The following is a 19,733-nucleotide window of genomic DNA, read 5'->3' as shown; positions in this document are numbered from 1 at the left end:
GTGAGCACTGCCGTGCATGTACGTGTGTGTGTGCACGTGTGAGCTGGAGAGTGGGGCGCTCGGAGGTGATACGGTGTGTGTGGCTGGGGGGGGGGGGAGTCACGGGAGGGGCGGGGGGGACAGGGGTGGTTAAGGTTTCATCAGACACTCTCCAGTCTCGTTCCGGATCATTCCAGCTGCTCCCTGCTTCAAAAGCTGGCTTGTGACCATAAACCCGGACTCCCCCCCCTTATAGCCAGCTCCCCACCTCCCCATCATATTCTGTTCCCATCAGGCCTTTTTGCCATTTCCCAGAATTCCCGGTGACCATTTCCTCTCCTTCTCTGAAGGATGCGCTGAGGAAAACGGGAGCAATAAAGAAGGAGAAGGAGAGAGCAGGAACTGGAGAGTGTCTGTGCGTTTGCGTCGCCATGCCGACAACGCTCAGAGCAAGCCCCGCCCCAGGCTAGGCCCCGCCCCCTCTACTTATAGCATTACCACACACCCGCTGCCGTCCCCCACGCGTGCTTCCTGGCCCCGTGCACACACGTCCACCCCCCATCACCCACATGCATCTCCCTCTCTCTGTTCCAGGGGACACATGGGAAATCTTCTGAAGGTGTTGGCCTGCACCGACCTCGAGCACGGCCAAATAGTTTTCCTTGACTTTGAACGTGAGACCACTGACTTCTTATCTTTTGGCGTACCTCTCCATCGCTCCCTTCCTCACCCTCTACCTGTTCGGCTACTTGATTTTTTTCCTCTGTGCACTAAAGGCTCGACCTAAAGGAAGCGCGGATGCAACCCACCCTCCCCACACACAAAAGAAAATCACACAATAACAACTTCAGTCTAGAATAAGTTTTCAATCAATGAGGTCAAACGTTATGAAACACACACACACAAACAAACACACACACGTTGGTGTGTATGTGTCTAGAAATCCAATCAATGTGTTTTTTTATGCATATATATAAATAACAGCGAGGTGCTTAAACAGACACCCACAGCTTAGTACAGTGTTTCCCAATCCAGTCCTCTCGTCAAAAACGTGGACTGTCTGTGAGACCTCAAGGACCAGACTGGGAAACTCTAGGTTAGTGCACAAAGACACACCATCAAGGAGACAGACTTTGTTATAACGTTTGAAACTCACACGTACAGCACTGAAGAAGGCTCCAGTTGGACCTTCTCTCCAGACCTTACACTCTCCTTCTAGAACTGCTCCTCTTCTGTAGGCTGCTGCAGGTGGAAATTATAATCACTGCTGTTTCTTTCTCCTCTGAAGGAGTCCCTCTATCCATCCCAGCCTTTCTGCTCCCTGTCTCTCAAACTCTGGTCGGATGCCTCTGATTAACATAGACGCTTTCGTCTCGTGAATAACTTTTCGATCTTCAGCTACAGCCGGGTTCTCTTTAACTAACCACTCCTCTTCCAGCTTCTTAACTAGGACCTTCTCTTCTTCTGTGGTTGTCTAGAGCAGATCAGGGGTGGGCAATGCCATGTCCTCTAAAGCCTCAGTTATGTAAAGTCTGCGGCTAACTTAGCTTAGCAGAAGGCTGATGATGGTACATCAGGTGCAAGGATTTACAATCACTGCAGGCTTGGAGGACTCAACTTGCCCAGTCTGGATGGGCTTTTCCTAGGCAGGGGTGTTCAGGTCTGGTCTGGAAGATGTGCAAATCCATAGTGTACATTCAGGCTCCCTCAAATAATATGATAAAACTCCTGAGCACAACTGCAAGCACAGGCTAAGCTGGCCAGAGTCCATTTTGGCTTATCTTTACAATAGCGCCCCCTAGAGGAAGCTCATTTGCCCGGAGGCTACTTGTTGGGGGGAGAAAGAAGTTGCCTAGCTAGTAGAGGCATGACATGTAAAAGCATATAACATAAAATCATAGGTGGCTAATTATTGGGGGAAACTGGGGAATAGCAAACAGAGTTTCCAGAATGATTGGGATCGATCTTCTGAGACCAGGCCTTGGCAACCCCTACCAGGCCAGTGCGTCACCTTGGCCTCCCATCTCCGAGGCCGGGATGAGTGAACTCGTTTGTGAAAATGAGGTTAATCTGCCGTGGAGCCTCCTAGCACGAACGAACAGAATTGGGCGCGTGTGCAGCTAGGGTGTCCCTGGGCCTCCACGGGCCCTGCCGGTCTTTGGCGCCGACTCTCCAGAACACTGATGCAGGGTGGAGCTATTTACCTGCGGCGGTCTCAGCCGGTGCTACACCTGTAAGCAGCTAGAGGGCGTTAGAGCCGCTTCTCCTGTGCACTTATCATGCAGAGCTCTGAAAGTGAAGGACCAGGGCTTTCTGACTTTCCCTGATCCAGGGCATTTTAACATGGGGCCAAAATTCATAGAGAGGGACCAATCATATTATTAACCAACGATATGCTTTGAATCAGTGACATCCTGTGGCCAATCATCTTTCAGTTAGGGCCCCACCCCATATACGGCGCTAGCTGTGGCGCGAAGCCCAATTCTGTTCATGATACCTTACAAATGTGATGGGGGGGAGGGGGGTTGGGATAAGGTGGCTTCTTTGTGAAGAACTCAGCACCAGTTGAAGCTTAAATCCTTACATTTCTTGAGGCAGGAATGCATCCCTAAAACTGTACCCTTTATATAATTAGACACACACACAGGCAGAAGGACAGCTAGCAGATCATCACCAGGCTGTCAGAGGGCAAGAGAAAGAGAGAGAGAGAGAGATGGATCCGGAGATCCTGCTCTGAGCAGTAGATATTAACATTGATATAGACAAAGGCTCACGGGGGCTTCACTCTGCTCTTTATCACCCATGTCATTATCATATTGATTATACCGCCCCCTTCAGGGACATCCCCGTCCTCAGTCGGATTGCCGTTTAACCCATTAAGAATGATCAGAGCGCTCCTGTTAAATCTAGTCTGGATCCAGCAGGGACCCCCATCCTATCCAATAAGTTGCATCATTAGCTTACAGCGCTAACTGCATTGTGCCAGTATAATTAACGACCTCATCCCCGTAGACACACATGCTTTTGTTACATAATAGACAAAAATAAAGAGATAATTCAGGCACATTTGCATATAGATGACATCACCGTCACATGACCGACCCCTGGTACTGTTCTCAAGTGCCCCCCCCCCCCGGCAAAAGCGCACACTCACAGCCACGCACACGGGACGCATGACCCGTGACCTGAATTCTGGTGCAGGCTGCTCAGAGAAGGAGTACATATGCTGGCTGGCCCTCACCATTCTTCAACAACGCCCCCCCCCCTCACCCCACCCCATCCACATTCAGATGCCCAACCCACAGAGGCAGAGACGGCAGTGTGGAACCAGGTCAGTGCCGTGCTGGAGGAGGCCCACGGCATCCTGGCGGAGCTGCAATCCTATAACGGAGCGGGCCAGGAGATACGAGAGGTGAGCCCACACCCCTTCATCACAGCTACGCCCAACATTGCCTCCCCAGAGACAAGACGCTACCCCGCACACATCAATTCAAGTCACATTTTAGCTGTGATTTATCCACTCAGTTGATTTATGATCCACGCTCACGTCCAGAAGGACTTGGGTTCAAATCCCAGCAGAGTAGTCACATCACTGTTTGAGAAGGGTCCTTCTCAATCCCAAATGCTTTAGGGACATTAGCTGCTTTCTGATGATAAAAGCTACACATGTACATACAGGCGTGTTGTCACATCCACACAAGATCAGAAGGAGGCGCCTACATACAAAGTGGGTGACTGCATAAATAAAATTGCAGATCAGGCACCGACACATTTCATTTTCAAAATCAAGAGATATTCGTTTTGATATCTTCCCATTTAACTGACCTTACAGATCAAACACAGTTCGTCTACAAAAATAAAAAATCAAACACCCATGATGTTTACGCAAAAATCAGAAGCACTGAAATATTTTCGAACCACGCAGCTGAGGAACATACTAGCGTCGAATCCATCACAGTGTATTTTTCTTGCTCAAGCCATGTGTCATTTTCTAGGCCATTCAGAACCCAAGTGACCTACAGCTGCAGGAGAAGGCCTGGAATGCAGTGTGCCCCCTGGTGGCCAAGCTGAAGCGCTTCTATGAATTCTCCCTCAGACTGGGTATGTTTAGCCCCAGAGGGCAGCACACCTTCGGATTAAAAGCAGTCTACGCTGTGGAATCGTCAAGGCCATGTTTCTCGGAGGCAGGAGGGCTGCTGATGGCTTCAGGTGTTTCTCTTGTGCCCATTTTTGGGACCGTTATGCCACTAGATCATGTGACTCGACAGTAAACGACGGCAGACCTCCCGCTGTCACACACAGTGCCTGAGAGAGTGGCTCTCTGTGCCAGGGGTGGAGCTACAGAGGCATTGGCCCCAGATGAAAGCTGATTGGCCCCCGAAGGGCTCCCATCCCTGTCACTCACTGATTCAAAACACATCATTGGCTAACAATAAATTTGGCTCCTCCATATAAATTATGGGCCCTCTTGTGCCCCCCCCCCAACCTTAAAATATCCTAGAATAGCTCATGCTGCCTTGCCACAGGGATTGTGGTCTACGAGTCGCCCAAAAGGCCATTGAATATATAAATACATTATTTATAGATCCAATCCTGCATGTTTTATGAGGGGGTGGGATGCTTCCCTGGGGGGCTGACCTATATTAACATCACCACATCTCACCCCAGCATGGGAATGTGGGTATAGACACCTTACAGGGTAACAGCAGGTGGTAACGGTCACCAGGACCAGATACTTAAGCAACACTACATCACTAATCCCCACTAGTTTAGATAGGTAACTTTGGGTCAGCGTATCTGCTAAGCGACTAGAGAGCGTAATGGTGTAAAGCACATGAAGACTGAATGGACAGCAATGTTCCTCAGTTATGAAAGTTTCAAAACTTACAGATAAATCGGCAAATATTTCTCAGCTATATCCGCTATCCTGGGCCTGTAGACTTGCGTTACATATGTCATTTATACTTTTGTAATTTTCACATTTGCGGTGGGCGGGACCCACACACATCCTGTCCTCTGAGGCAGCTCAAAGGGATGGTGATCGTGGGTTTGTCAATCGGTGCGATGACAGCCACCCTACATGGGTAGATCTGCTGTTACAATCTGCCAAGCTTTCCTAGACTTTTAAATGGCAGGATATGGGTGCCGCCGGAAATAAAAGCTGCCCCCCATCTCCCATCGAGTCGATACTCCTTGTACTGCTGTACCTTCTCATATCCATGGGCTGGCACGGGGTAAGAAGGCATCGTATGTAGGTCCCAGTGGGCCATCAGGGACATGGTCTCATCTTAACATCAGGACCATGCAGACACAGCAGCCTAGAGATGATTTGGGACACCCCTGGTTTTATCCTGTACTTCTGTGAAAACCAGGAACTCACAGAAGCACCAGCCTGAAGCCTTCGGTCTGGTGCGGCCGATTTGAGATAAAGCACATTGTCATTCAGACTTTTTATCTGGCCTTTGTGTAGGAGAAAGAGAGAACTGGAAGCCCCAAGACTATTACTTAGGAACGATTCATCTTTTCTAATACATTTTCACAAGCTGTTTGTCACAAATCGCTTTCTAGAGGATATGAAAGGGGAAATCGAAGCACGGGGAAGCCAGAATTAATTACAAGGCAGCAGAGAAGTGTAATAGTCGGAGTTGCTGTTTGCCACCATATCATAGTTGTATCGTCAGGGGTTGTACTGGGAGGGAGGGTCATGCAAAAATACAGGCCTGGAAGGAGTGAATGAGGGACACGTGTGTCCATTGCAGAGAACGCGCTGCGCAGCCTGCTGGAGGCGCTGACGAGCCCGCCGTACGCCCCCATGCAGCACCTGGAGCGAGAGCAGGCGCTGGCCAAGCAGTTCGCTGAGATCCTTCACTTCACGCTCAGCTTCGACGAGCTGAAGGTGAGACTGGGGGGAGGGGGGCTCATTTAAGGGCGGGGCTACAGCTCCTGTCCCTCTACCAGCAGACCTGCTGTTGCTCAGCTATCCAGCAGTATATACACATCACCTGGCATATAAGCGTTTGGTTAGGAATGCTCGTTTAAACAGTAAAACTGGGAATCCATCACTTTGGGATTTCTGTTTGGAAATGAGTTTGAATGCTCCAGTTGAATGGCTTAGCTAGCCATGGCTTAGTTAAAGCTCACAATAAAGCAACTGAAGGCATTGGATCGTTTCAGTCCAGCAGGGCTACACAGAGAAATTTTGAAGTAGGTGTTCAAAGGTTAGAAGACGGCACTCAGTACCTGCAAGGTCTCATTAATCAGCTCCGAGAAAATGGCCGGTGCTCAGGCAGCCCCGGCACAGCACAGTCTGGGTCTTTGCTAGGTTCACTGTTGCTGCCTGTTGGTATTTTTAACATTTGATCTTCAAGGCACAGAATATAGCATTCACTATCAAATCCAAGCCCATCTGGTCCCACCCTGTAAATCCACCAGCACAGTGTCACCCAATCCTGCTGACCCATCTCAAAGTGCCCAGAACCCAACGTGTGCCTCTGAATCCACAAGCTGGGCTGTGCCAAGGTGCCAACTCCCTTTCTGGGGTGGTGGGCGCCATTTTGACAGGACACTGACATGCCACTTCCCAGAGGTGCTAGTTCAGTAAATAATGCAGTCTGACATGCAATTTTTTAAGTATTTTTTTTACTAGCCTGCGGGCTACCGTTCAGGTTTTTGTACTCTGTGCCCTTTATCGAAATGACTCACCTCAGATGAGTGGGTATAATTTTCAACACTGCCTGTGACTTCAGGGCACAAAATCGGCTTGGCCAGTAACTTACTGACGCAGAAGCTTTGCATACCAGTGCCCCAGGCACAAAACACCCCATCCATCTGACCCATCCATCCATCCATCCATCCATCCACGCTTGGCTGACTAGACCAAAGCCTCTTTTGTCTGCCTTGCAGATGACCAACCCAGCCATCCAAAATGATTTCAGCTATTACAGGAGGACCATCAGCAGGAACAGGTTAAATAACCAGCAGGTAGGACTGCAACTGCGGCACGTACCAAATCATATATACATTGGGACACGTTTCCCAAAGCATAGTTGCTATGCTAATGCCTATGCCTCTCCGCTAACCTTGAGATATCTGTCCTCCCTGACTCAGCTGGATGCCGAAAACGAGGTGAACAATGAGATGGCCAATCGGATGTCACTGTTCTATGCAGAGGCCACGCCCATGCTGAAGACACTCAGCAATGCCACCACCAAATTCGTGTCAGAGGTGAGCTCTCGCCAGAGCCGGCCTACATTCGCCTTTCCCCTGCCACCCATGCAAAAGGAAAAAAAAAGAGGTGGGGGCTGTGAATACCATGGCAACCGAGCAGAGCCTAGCTTCTACCCTAGCAACTGCGAGGATTCAGCTGACAAGCAATATTCTCAACATCATTATTATTATTGCTTATTGCTCGAGCGCTTAGTCTTCACCATCAGTTTTATATAATTTTTTATTTTATTTTTACCAAAATCAGATTCGGTTTAAACAATTTGCTTACAGCTCCTGACTCCTCGAGTTTGTTACTTGAAGCCACACAGAACGTCTCACATTCAGACAGAGGGTGTGACTCTTTGTTTTACGAATCTTTGATTCGGCTATAAAGACACAGTCACCAAAACAAGAGTTAGTTGCCCAGCGACATCGGTGGGGTTAGCCGCACACTGTGAAGGCAGCCCAACCCAGACTCCCCTTTTTATCCACTTGCACTTTCTGAAGCAGGACTGTAGGATGTGCATCACATGTGCATTGTGTTAGATTTACCCAAAATAACTTCAAACGCTGTGAGGCAATATCAGGCAATCTGAGGCACTATCAGGCACAATCTGGCACTGTGAGGCACGGTGAGGTACTGTGAGGCACTATCAGGCACTGTGAGGCATTGTGAGGCACTGTGAGGCACTATCAGGCACTGTGAGGCATTGTGAGGCACTCTCAGGCACTGTGAGGCACTATCAGGCACTGTGAAGTACTATCAGGCACTGTGAGGCACTGTGAGGCAGTCAGGCACTGTGAGGCACTGTGAGGCACTGTGGCATCCCAGGACATACTGTTCTCATTGGACTGTAACTCAGAAAGCTTCAGCCGAGCTTCTCCTCAATGTTACTTTATAGATTTAAGTATCCATATAGCAATCAAATGGATGAAACAAAAGAATGTATCATTCTCTGAGAAACCATGATGCTTCACCCGAAATGTGATCAAAGTTTCCCATTTTATCCATTTGCACTTTCTGAAGCAGGACTATAGGATATGCATTACATGTGCATTGTGTGAGATTTACCCAAAATAACTTCAAACGCTGTTATTGCAGGCAATTTATTTACATGGCCGTTTTTTAAAATGCGTTTTGTCTCCCTCTGGTGGACATAAATGGTACTAACTCATTTCAGAACAAAACGCTGCCAATCGAAGACACGACGGACTGCCTGAGCACCATGGCCTGCGTGTGCCGAGTCATGCTGGAGACGCCGTGAGTTTCCAAAACGAAATGCGATAACTCCCTAACCCCCACTGCCAGATAATCAAAGAGCTCCCTCACTCTCAGTTCTGAAAAAGCCTGAGTCCAGATCAAAGACATCAGCTTCCAGTCACTGAAAACTACTCTCACTTCTTATATTGCAAATGCACTTCACCATCACCAATCATTCACATCTGAATCAGGTATGAATTACCCATGACCTGCACATGCAGAGACGGCCTTTGTCTACACAATATACAGTCAAATGTGTGTGAGCACATTTCGGAAAAGAGGATTAGAGCTGTCTGGCCTGGCCAAGCCACGTGTCATTAGATGGTGCTCTTGGTTTACTATGGGGAATGCTTTGTGCCCTTTTCTGAACAAAGAGCACCATCTAGTGGGGTAAAAAAATACAACAAATGGTTCATGAAGTGTCATTTTGTCTATCACTTCTGACCACCCTTGCCTGTCTGTCTGTAGGGAGTATCGCTGCCGTTTTACCAACACAGACACCATGCTCTTCTGCATGCGGGTCATGGTGGGCGTCATAATCCTCTACGACCACGTCCACCCAGTGGGCGCCTTTGCCAAGACCTCCAAGATCGATGTAAGCACCTGTTTGCATGTTCCGTCAAAATAAAAGATAATAAGATAATTCCACAAGCAATACCCTCTCCCCAAGCCCATTAAAACAACCAGAATTGAGGTTAGGTAGAAAACATTCTTCCATGGAGGAGATGGATCAGCACCACTGCGCATCCCAAAGGGCCACTTTACACTAATTGAAAAACTGAATAATTAGCCTCTGCTCTACATATAAAATGTTGCTGAACAATTAATCGTCCTGTTTTGCAGACTCAAATGCTCACACAGCAAATTAAACATATCACACAAGATTATAACAGCTTGACATCATTAAGAACTAGCTGCTAGTCAGCTAAAGAAAATGAGGTTTGGCCTTGACATGGAGTGATGGGCGGTCTGTGTTTGCATGGGCGCAGGCGAAGAGGGGGTGATCCTCAGAGCGGTCATGGGGGGGTCAGGTTAACAGGAGGGTGACCTTTCCTGTAAAGTACTCCACACGGATACCTTTGTTGACCCCCACAGATGAAAGGCTGCATCAAGGTGTTGAAAGAGCAAGATTCCAACAGCGTGGAAGGGCTTCTAAATGCTTTGAAGTGAGTAAGGATGACGGGGGGGGGGGGGGGGGGGGGGTGCACGGCCATTATCAGACTTTCTGTTAATTAATCTCATACAAAATAAGAATGTTTTTTTTTTTTTTTAAAGTCTGGAGCTAACACTGATGTCCTGTCCTGCAGGTACACGACGAGGCACCTAAATGACGATAGCACCTCCAAACAAATCAGAGCCATGCTGCAATGAGTGCAGGGGGGGGATGGGAGAGCGGGGGTGAGCTCGGGATCGATGGTGAGAGAAAGAAAGAGGGGAGACTGCGGAGGGAAAGAGGAGGGCTGGGAAGAGGTTACGGGCGACCCTGACTCTGAGGCCCGTTAGTTTACATGAACGACATGCAGAACCATTCGTGTCAATAACTGGAAGGAGAGAAAATGATATATATATATACATATATATATATATATATATATATATATATATATATATATATATAGTCGACTGCTCATCTCCATGTCTCTCATTTTATACAAAAAAGAAACAAAAAAATAGAGATATATATTAAAGTGAAAACATAAAAAACAAAATGTATGACATAAATAGGACAAAAGAAGAGAAATTATATTAGAAATTTTAAGGTTAAGAAATGGAAAACGAAAGTCCATATTCCAATTTAAGAAAAGTATTTTTGCACTCGTAAAGAAATCAATGCCATCACTATCGTTTCACTGTAAAGGCAAAAAAAGGCGAGAAATGAAGTGTACAGTCAAATCCTACTTACTTGCATTCTGATTTCATTTGATTTGGTATCATGGCCTCATCTTACCCATAATCCTCGGCCGCCATTGGTAGTGCCTCATGCCGATTGGCTGGCGCGCTTTCCTTACTTGGTACAGAAGACAGACGTCCAACAGGGCCACAGTCTCTCCAGCTGACTTTTCACATCGATGCAGACAGGACAGGACAGTCAAATATATAAATATCAGATTTTGCGTTTTGTAAAAGGAAGCCTGTGTTATGACATTGTTAGACAATGTTAGACACAAGAAACTATTTTCTGGGTATTACAAAAAAAAAAAAACCTAATCCAGTGAACTGCTATAAACTGCTGTTTGTATGATAAAAGCACACTTTAAACTTGATTAATGATCTTGTATGGAGTTTGAATACAATTCCGGTTAAGTGCTCTGGTTTTTTCTTTCCATTTTCTTGTGCAAAAACATGTTTACGGCAGTAATAATCTCCTTAAGGCCTTTACCAAACGGAAAAGAAGGTTGCGATCAGACTAAGAGCATGAAGACAGTGAACCGAAGGATATCAGAATGTCACCCTGCACCTTACGTGTCTGGGCCTGCACTCCTTCCTTAAACGTCTTCAAGATGAACTTCCAACGGTGCTACTACACTTAAGGCTAAATGAATGCCAGAGATCGTCGGCATGTGGGCGGGTCATAGGTCAAGAGGTCACGTGCAGGACATTCCACTGGATTCCACCACGCTGGAGTCCCACCACTGCTGGTCACGTTCCTTCATCTCAGATGCTTCTATTCTATCCGCCCCCCCGTCCCCAGCTGGTGGGTGTGCCACACATTTCTCCAGCAGGATGTGTGCTGAGGCTGTTCATGTATCCGCAGTCATATTTTCAGGGGGTTAGAATCTGCAACTCCCCTCCCCTCCCTGAATGCACATCCTGCTCACTACTATGCCACCTGCTGGCCCATATCCCCAACTGCGATGGTTACCCATCATTGCACCAACATTAACAACATCATTAGCTAAATCGGGCCACAAGCTGTGCCAAAGTAATCATCATTCAGCCTGGAATGCTGGAATCATTTATATGACATTAGAGGGCATTCAGATCGCCGGTAGCCATCTTGAAAAATCAAATGTATTTTGATGGCAACAGGAGGACATGGAGCAGCTTAGCAACGCCTTCCCCATTCTGGGGCTGAAGGCACAGAAGGAGACCAGGGCAAGGCTTAACACCCACCAGTAGGGGGCAGTATTGTAAACAGGGGATGGAGGAGCATAGGCATCCCGTGGCATACATGTACGTAAACTGGATCGGTAATGGAAATAGTGTGCTTATGATCTACTAAAGAGTCTACCTTTTAGTGTGAGGCAAGCAATGAAGGTAAATCCACAAGGAAATAAAATTATGATGATATTAATAATAAATTCAAAGGAGACAAGCATTTCTGTACTGTGGATGTCCATAGTCCTTAGAAAGTCTAACTTAATTTGATCTTATAACATATATTTCAAATACAGGTATGTGTACATGCATATGCTGTATAAATATATAGATGGCATGTTGTAAGTTCTGACGTGTAAATACCGTGTCTTTAACCACTTTTCTTGTTCAGTGAATCTGGGTTGGGTATGTGTCGTCTCTCCCATGCGTTTGGCTTGGACCTTTGGACTTAGTCACACACTTTGGATTTAAAACTTCATATTGACGAACGGAACAGAGAAGAGAGTGTCCATTTGCTTGTTATTTTGTACATTTTGTGCAACAATAAACTTGTCATTTATTACATTCAACTTCAGGTTGTGTCATTTTGATTCATAACGTTTCGCCAATTCTGCTGTCACTGATTCTCTTCATGGATAGAATTCCTAGGCGTACCCGGTGCAGAGGGGGTCCGGGTCGGGAGCCTCAGGATGGCGCCTTTGCTCTTTGCAGATGATGTGGTCCTGTTGGCATCATCGGACGGTGACCTGCATCAGGCACTGGGGCGGTTTGCGGCTGAGTGTGAAGCGGCCAGGGTGAGGACCAGCACCACCAAGTCTGAGGCCATGGGTCTCGACTGGAAAGGGGTGGATCGCCCTCTCCTGGTGGGGGAAGACTTGGTACCTCAAGTGGAGGAGTTTAAGCATCTCGAGGTCTTGTTAATGAGTGAGGGAAGAAAGGGGCGGGAGATGGACAGGCGGATCGGTGCAGTTTGGGCAGTAATGGGGCAGCCGTCCCGTTCTGTCGTGGTGAAGAGGAAGCCGAGCCGGAAGGCGAAGCTCTCGATTTCCCAATCGATCTACGCTCCAACCCTCGCCTATGATCATGAGCTCTGGGCAGTGACCGGAAGAATGAGATCGCGGATACAAGCAGCAGAAATGAGTTTCCTCCGCAGGGGGGCTGGACTCAGCCTTAGAGATGGGGTGAGGAGCTCAGTCATTCGGGAGGGACTCAGAGTATAGCCGCTTCTCCTCCGCATGGTATTCCCCTGGAGGAGGTGGCTGGTGAGAGGGAGGTCTGGGCATCCCTGCTAAAACTGCTGCCCCCATGACCCAACCCTGGATAAGCAGCAGAAAATTAATGGATGGATGTTTCAATACATGTGTAAATTTTACTGCAGGTACCCATACCAATCAAATATCACATGACAGATCACATGAGCACTGTTCCTTCCGGGGTACAGCAGTCCACACACGATTGCTGTCTAACAGGTATACACTGTAAGGAACATGCACTTCTCAGTCACCGAACGTGCAATTTATGGATAATCCTTGTACTTTTCCCATCATGCCATCCATTTTACTGGTTAAGATGAAATTAATGGATGCTTGAATGAAATATTTTCGAATGCTGAAAGTGTGACAAAAGTGTGTCTCCGGGAACGGATGTACCTACTGGATTTAAACAAAAAAGTTTTGCAGTTCTGCCAATTCAGGCCACAGCTCTGGATTGCTGGACAGAACCGCGTTCAGCAGTACCGCTGTCCATGGTACTGAGAGGGAGAACAGCCTGAGCTGCCCAAAATCCAAAGTCTTTAAAAGCCACTTGACTTCACTTGACTGCACACAGAAAGCTTCTTTACCAAAAAACCCTAACCTGGACTTACACACTAACAATTTGCCCTTTCACCACCTCTGTTAAACTCTTAACACTTTCTTAAGACATTAATTACAAGAAAAACAGGATGGGTGGACGGGGGGGGGGGGGGGGGGGGGTTAGTGGACTAAAACATTTCTCAAAGGACGGTCCTTAAACACTTTCATTTGCAAAGCATCACCAGAGCAAACCACACAGCTGTGCTACTACCCCACAGTGTCAGGAAAGTAAATACAAAAAAAAGGCCGCCAGCACTTTTAAGGCAGCCTCCAGTTTACCTGAGCTTTCCTCTAATCAGTGTGACCCTTCATGTGAGCGTGCAAGGCAAAGAACACAGCATGCACGACCGCACTCAGACTCCTATTCAGAATTTATATTTTTGTTAACACATAGACACAAATTCATCCACATCCCATAAACTTTTATCCAGTTCAGGGTTGTGATGAGTCAGGAAGATATGCCTGGGGGCATTGGAGATGGCAGGGGACACCCAGAATGGGATGCCTGCCCCTCCCTCACACATACACACACACACACACACACACACACACACACACACACACACACTTACACACACACAAAGAGAAACTTATAAACACCAACCAGAACACTCTCGACCAAGTGAAAAGGGAGGAAACTGGGGAACCCAGACAAGACCCAAGGAGGACAGGAAAGAACATGCAAACTGCACAGATAGAATTGATCATTTTACTAGAACAGTTAATATCAATTGTCTAGTCAAATTAAAAATTCTACCGAAGTCTATTCGACATCGCCATGTTTTATCGCTCCTGAATTACGCCACAAGAGGGCGACGAAACCCTACAAATGATACACTTTTGTCCGTTGCATTTCAAGTGGTTTTAAGTCCTTTACTTCAGTTTAATTGATAGTTTCGACTAGATTTCCTTGTCTCCGTGGCTATAGTTCTTATGACTTCCATTTCGTCTCCAGTGGTATGAAATAAAACTGTATTGACCTAAAAAAGAATGCAAGATCGAACGAAGGAATGCATGAAAATCGTTTTCATCGGATTATATTATGTGAATATCAATATACCTTGTAAAGGAGGCAAAGACGGAAAAAAACGCGACGTCTTTATAATCATTTACGCACTGGCGGGTAGTGTTAACGGATCAGTACATTTATAACAGAAGCAGTTTCCTACTGCACATCTGGGAACAGACTGCCACTAAATAGGGTCTGGGAAGTGGGGGGTGGTGGACTGCTCTGAATTAGGGCAAGGATACCCAGGAGATGCAGGCGGGGTTGGGCTCTTATCTCAGTACCAGCCAGGGATGGCTGCAGCGACAGATAGGTGCTGCCGTAACAGCGCACACCGACACTTTCCTAAAATCTTTAACCATTACAAAGGCAGCTCTGTGTTTTAATGGAGACCATCGGGGCGAACTCTTACTCGGAAATCTTACTTATTTATCACTTTCAGACTGCCCCTCCCCACCGTGTTACCCATCCATGCGTACGATCTGGAAAAAAGGACGAAAGTACCAGCAAATCTGCCGACATCCCACATAAGCGAAAGGCCAGGCCAGCCGAGGCGCCCTGGAAATGCAGGAGGGGGCGCCATCCAAGCAGCGTACTGTCCAAAAAAAAACAACCGCGATTGATAAACTTACTTACTTACTTCTAGGGAAAACACCGGGAGCCGCATTAATCGGGGAGGGGCAGCCTTTATCTGGGAGAGACAGTCAGGGCAGTAACCCAGCCCAACGGTCGGGGATCATTTGCCTGACAATCTGGCATTTAGGCTCCTTCCTTTGTGCCCCCGCGCTGCCCAGGGGCACCTGCAGGCATGACTCACGCGCCTGTGTGCTTCCCCTACTTCTGCTCTGTTTGCTGTAACCCGTCACCCCCCCCCCCCCCGCTCCCTCTCATCTATCCATCGGTCTCCACACCTCTATTTGAATTTAACAAGTGCCGCTCATTTGGAAGGTAAACGATGCAGCTCCGCAGCGTCCACCTGGTGAGACAGGGTGTCATCCAGTGCGCAAATGTAGACACGCACGGGCACGCACACACACACACATACGCGCGCACACACAGACACGCATATACACACGCGCGCGCACACACACACGGACAAACACACGCAGCTACGCGGCATTATGTGCACGTTTGGCACGGGATCTTGCCAGATCCCCTCCTGGCAAAACAGCCTGTGTTTCCAACGGCCGTGTCGCCCTCACGCTTCTCAGGCCGCTCACTTCCCCTGAAAGCGGCAGAATATCCTCAGCGCCCGTCCCGCACACAGATATCTAGCCGGAGTAACTTCACCAAGCCTAACTACCTCATGTTTTAACCAGCCAAATCTGAAAAGAGTCCAACTGGGGGGGGGCGAATACTGGAATCGGATTCAGAATCGTTTATCTATTTTTTTGCCAAGTACTTTTACATAAAGGAAATTACTTAGGGTGTTGTGCAAAACAATCAAGCAGGGATCGTCAACCTGTCCGTACACGGGCAAAATGTTTTAACTGAGGGTAAATAACACGTACTTTAAATACTATGTCCGTGGTTTAAAAATGCATTTTGATCAAAATGTCCTTCAGAATTTGTCATGACAATCAAGACAATAAAATAGATGAAATAAGGTAAAATTCCTGAGGCAGATAATGTGCTTGGTACTGGTTAGATGGGCACACTCTTCTCACTGAAGCCACATTCACTGTTAACCATAATAATCTTATCGAGTTACTGAGGCGACCTGCTCCTCTGATAAAGTCAGGGGAAAGTCAACAGGCAACCCCGTGAATACAGAACAGATTCATGGAGAACAGGGGCAGTGCAGAAGAATGTCGGTAATGGACTTGAGGGCAGAGTCTGAGCAAGAATAGAACAGCGCTGCAGGAGTGGGGGGGGGCAGTAACGCTTTAAGGGGGGGGGGGGGGGTGAAACACAATGCCACCAGCCATGACAGGGGGTAGGCTACTGGTAAAACAGTAACCCGGTCAACATGAATTTGGAGGGAGTTGAGCTCGGACCACCAGGCAGCGTGAGCGTGTGTTGGGGGGGGGGGGGGGGGCAGGTGCATGCATCACTCCCATCTGCCTGCCTGTAACTGTAACAGTCAATAGACGGGAGACCAGCTGGGCAAGTACAGGCTTATCGAGCAAACAAGCAGCAGGTGCAGTTACACGGAGACACACCCAGGGGGAGCCGATCCCGGCGGGGCACGGAGCAGCTGGACTGCGAGCCGCACCGCGACACTGCGGTCTGGGTGCTCAACCAGGCAGACAAACATCTCCCCAAAGTCAACACCCACTTAAAAAAATAATACAGATAAAATGTAATTAAATAATTCATTAATTCTGCGAACTCATTATGAAGGAAATGCTGTTAGTAAGCTACCCAAGGGCGTTGCTAGAGATTTTGGGCCCCATGAAAGCATATCATATTGGGCCCCCCAGTCCTGAGCAATCCCTTTATTGTCCTAATTTTTTAGGGCCCTTGGAATCGTCCTAATTACCCCCCTCATGGCGCCCCAGAAACTACCTACCCAGCAGGGAAAGCAGCTGTACTTGGGCTGACCAATATCTAGGAACACATGGGACACCATATGTACTGGAAAGAAAAGGGTAAGTAAAGGCAAGAAGCTGCCAGCACAGGAAGAGTTAATGTCTTCCAGCGAGCAGCAGGCCCCACCCACTCTGCTCATTTGCATACTTGCCATTTGGCGGGAAGCCTTCTTCCTCTCTTTGTCTGGGCTCCCGGCCAGGGCCCCTCCCCCGCCGCGCCATTCTCAGATGGCGGGAAATGGAAGCCTGTGCGCGCTCACTGCAGCAGTTAAAGTCCCCGCCCATTCCCCCCTCCCGCCCCCAGCCGGTCGCCAGGCAACCGCCCCGGAACACTGACACACAGAAGAAGCGCGGGACTGAGGGCGAGGCACGCTGGTAGCGCGCGCTTTCGCCGCGGGAGGAAGGAAGTGATAAACGACCGTTTTCACAGCAGAGCGGGACCAGGGGGGAGGCAGGGGGGTTAAATAAGGACTCCCTCCAGCACACCAGCTCAGCTACGCTAGCTGCTTCTGTGCTCTGTCTCGAGCCTGTTGTGGCTCATTCTCTAGCAGCTTGCATATGTGTAGCGTGTATCCAGACACGCATGGCTGACAGCAGGAGATCAACGTATGCCATGTGACGGCGGAGAGTCAGGAGAGTCAAGCTCTAAAGCTGCTTCCACGTACAGCGCAAAGGGGGTTAGCCGATGGAGAGCTGAATGTCACACACACCCACAATGCACCACAGGCTCTACCGGGCAGCTCGGAAGCCAGACCCTCTGGCATGGATGGAGCCCAGGTTTCTCTCACACCGCCGAAACGACACCGGTGCCGAGTTCACACTAACAGACTGGCCAAAGTGCCCGAGCCCAGGTCAGGGCGGACAGCACCCTCTGGTGCCAGGGCAACATATCAGCCCGAGGTTCCTGCCCAACCTCCTGAGTGCACCAGGACTGATGAAGCAGCTGAGATTCAGAGTGGGAAATCTTCCTTTCAGGTCAAAGGTCACGACCCTGGTGCGCACATGTGAGACCATTCAGACAGAACACCGTGTGCTGCTGTGTCCTCAGCCCCCTGAACTTGGCTCCTGTTTCGGTACCCCATCGGGGCCACAAAGGTTACTACAGATTGAGGTCTTCATCGCTGTTCCTCTCTGGGACACACCTGGTTGACATGGATCACACCTCACACAGCACTGCAAGTCGTTTCCACCCCCGAGACGGAAAACCTGAGGAAACGGATGTCCGGTGGATGATGATGAGGGCCTCAAATCCTTTTCCTGTCATTGTCTTCTCCTGGAGTGCTCAAGCCTGGCTATCACCTATAAGAGCAGAATTACACCTCAAACTTAAACTTTATCTGGCTGCACAAATCAACTAATCAGCTGCTGATTGGCAAATTTATTGGTTCCACAGTTCAGTCGGCTCATTCTCAATTGGCTTTTTCCTGAGGAACTGTCAGGCAGAGCCTCTGTTGGTGGGGTCACTCGTCTCCTGAAGGGGGGGCTGGGGAGGGGAGTCATCTCTGCGATCCTGAAGCTGGAGGGGGAAGGAGGGGGCAGTTTGTCTGACACATGGATGCAGTGGAGCAGCATAACCAGAAGTCAAAGGCAGTTCTCGCGGTACAGGAGAAATCTGAAGTCTTGTGGAGAAGCTGGGTGGGAGGGGTTGGTGGAGTCATTACTACATTTTATTTATTGAACAGATACTTTAATCCAAAGCAGACTTTAATCCGGCAGACTTTTTGAGTAAGCAGGGCCAAGTAATGACAGGAATAATTAAGGGTTAAGGGTCTTGCTCAAGGGTCCAACAGTGAAATCACGCAGCTGAGGTGGGGATTTGAACCAATGACCTTCTGATCACAGGAACAGTATCCTAAGCTGCTGAGTCACACACCCCCTTTTGCGCAACCTTTGTCTTGCTCCAATAGCACAAAACCAGCAGGTTTCCATACCTGCTCCAGAACATGCCCCCAGCTGCGAGATCCTTTCTAAGATCTGACATTGTTTGGTTTCCCTTGCGGTGACGCAGAAACGGCTCTATTTGTTGCTATCCCCCCCACCAGGTTTTGCTCTAAACCTGTCTCCCCTCCCATGCCCAAATATACTCCCAGTTCCTTCCTGCCACCCGTGAGTCACGTGCAGGAGCACCTTTCACAGCGTCGCTGAGTTAATGATTCACCTGACACACATTTTCTCCCTTATCAAAGCGCGGGATGGCCGGCCGTCAGCGCATATCAATCCCCCTCGCTGTGGCTTTCGTCTTAAAGAGCCACGCTTTTGTTTGTGCTGCCGGTCGCGCCGTTCGAAGACGGAACGGCACTCGTGTGGCCGCCCACACGTGTGACGCTTGCCAGGCCAAACGTAACAGGACCAGTCAGACAGACCAGATTGGTCGTGGAGAGAGAAACGTACATTTTTCTTTTTTCAGCAAATAATTTTATCCATTTTTCACAAAAGCGGGGTCAGACGGTCCCTGGTGGGTTAAGGACCTTGCTGATAGGCCCAACAGTGGCATCATTCTGCAGAGTCTGGGATCACAGGTAGAGCATCCTAACCGACACACTGCCACACATGCAGACAACCAGTGAATAAACATGTCAGTGCAATGGTGACTGCAACTTTGCTGCAGTCTTACAGAGACCCAAGCGTCGGACTTCAGTAACACACCGTGTGTGTTCAGCACCCCCCAGCCAGAGCGAGGCGTGTAACAACCCAATCAGAGTCTGCAGTCTCCATGCTTGCGGAGAGTGGGCACAGCTCATCTGTAACCACCCAACCCCTCACCCCCCCCCCCGGAGGCACCCCACTGCAGCCAGTGG

At 48.6% G+C, this 19,733-nt stretch overlaps 1 protein-coding gene across 5 annotated transcripts in view; it reads left to right on the top strand.

The window, feature by feature from the left end:
• The window catches only part of fam49al (family with sequence similarity 49 member A, like), a 28,475-nt gene extending 16,361 nt beyond the window's left edge, over positions 1 to 12,114 (top strand). For 2 of the 5 annotated variants that reach the window (XM_048993654.1, XM_048993655.1), the window contains 10 exons: positions 574 to 653; positions 3,270 to 3,391; positions 3,975 to 4,080; positions 5,739 to 5,875; positions 6,883 to 6,960; positions 7,087 to 7,203; positions 8,367 to 8,446; positions 8,915 to 9,041; positions 9,542 to 9,612; positions 9,754 to 12,114. In XM_048993654.1, coding sequence (XP_048849611.1) covers positions 581 to 653; positions 3,270 to 3,391; positions 3,975 to 4,080; positions 5,739 to 5,875; positions 6,883 to 6,960; positions 7,087 to 7,203; positions 8,367 to 8,446; positions 8,915 to 9,041; positions 9,542 to 9,612; positions 9,754 to 9,817 — 975 coding nt within the window. In that variant the 5' untranslated portion in view covers positions 574 to 580 and the 3' untranslated portion in view covers positions 9,818 to 12,114. Of the gene's footprint in view, positions 1 to 247; positions 654 to 3,269; positions 3,392 to 3,974; positions 4,081 to 5,738; positions 5,876 to 6,882; positions 6,961 to 7,086; positions 7,204 to 8,366; positions 8,447 to 8,914; positions 9,042 to 9,541; positions 9,613 to 9,753 lie in introns of those variants that run through there. The other 3 variants (XM_048993656.1, XM_048993657.1, XM_048993658.1) reach the window with 2 other exon arrangements.
• The last annotated feature ends 7,619 nt before the right edge of the window (positions 12,115 to 19,733 follow it).

The sequence above is a fragment of the Brienomyrus brachyistius genome, chromosome 23 (genome assembly GCF_023856365.1).
Source record: "Brienomyrus brachyistius isolate T26 chromosome 23, BBRACH_0.4, whole genome shotgun sequence".
NCBI classification, from domain to species: domain Eukaryota; kingdom Metazoa; phylum Chordata; class Actinopteri; order Osteoglossiformes; family Mormyridae; genus Brienomyrus; species Brienomyrus brachyistius.
This window is presented reverse-complemented; position numbering and strand designations above follow the sequence as displayed.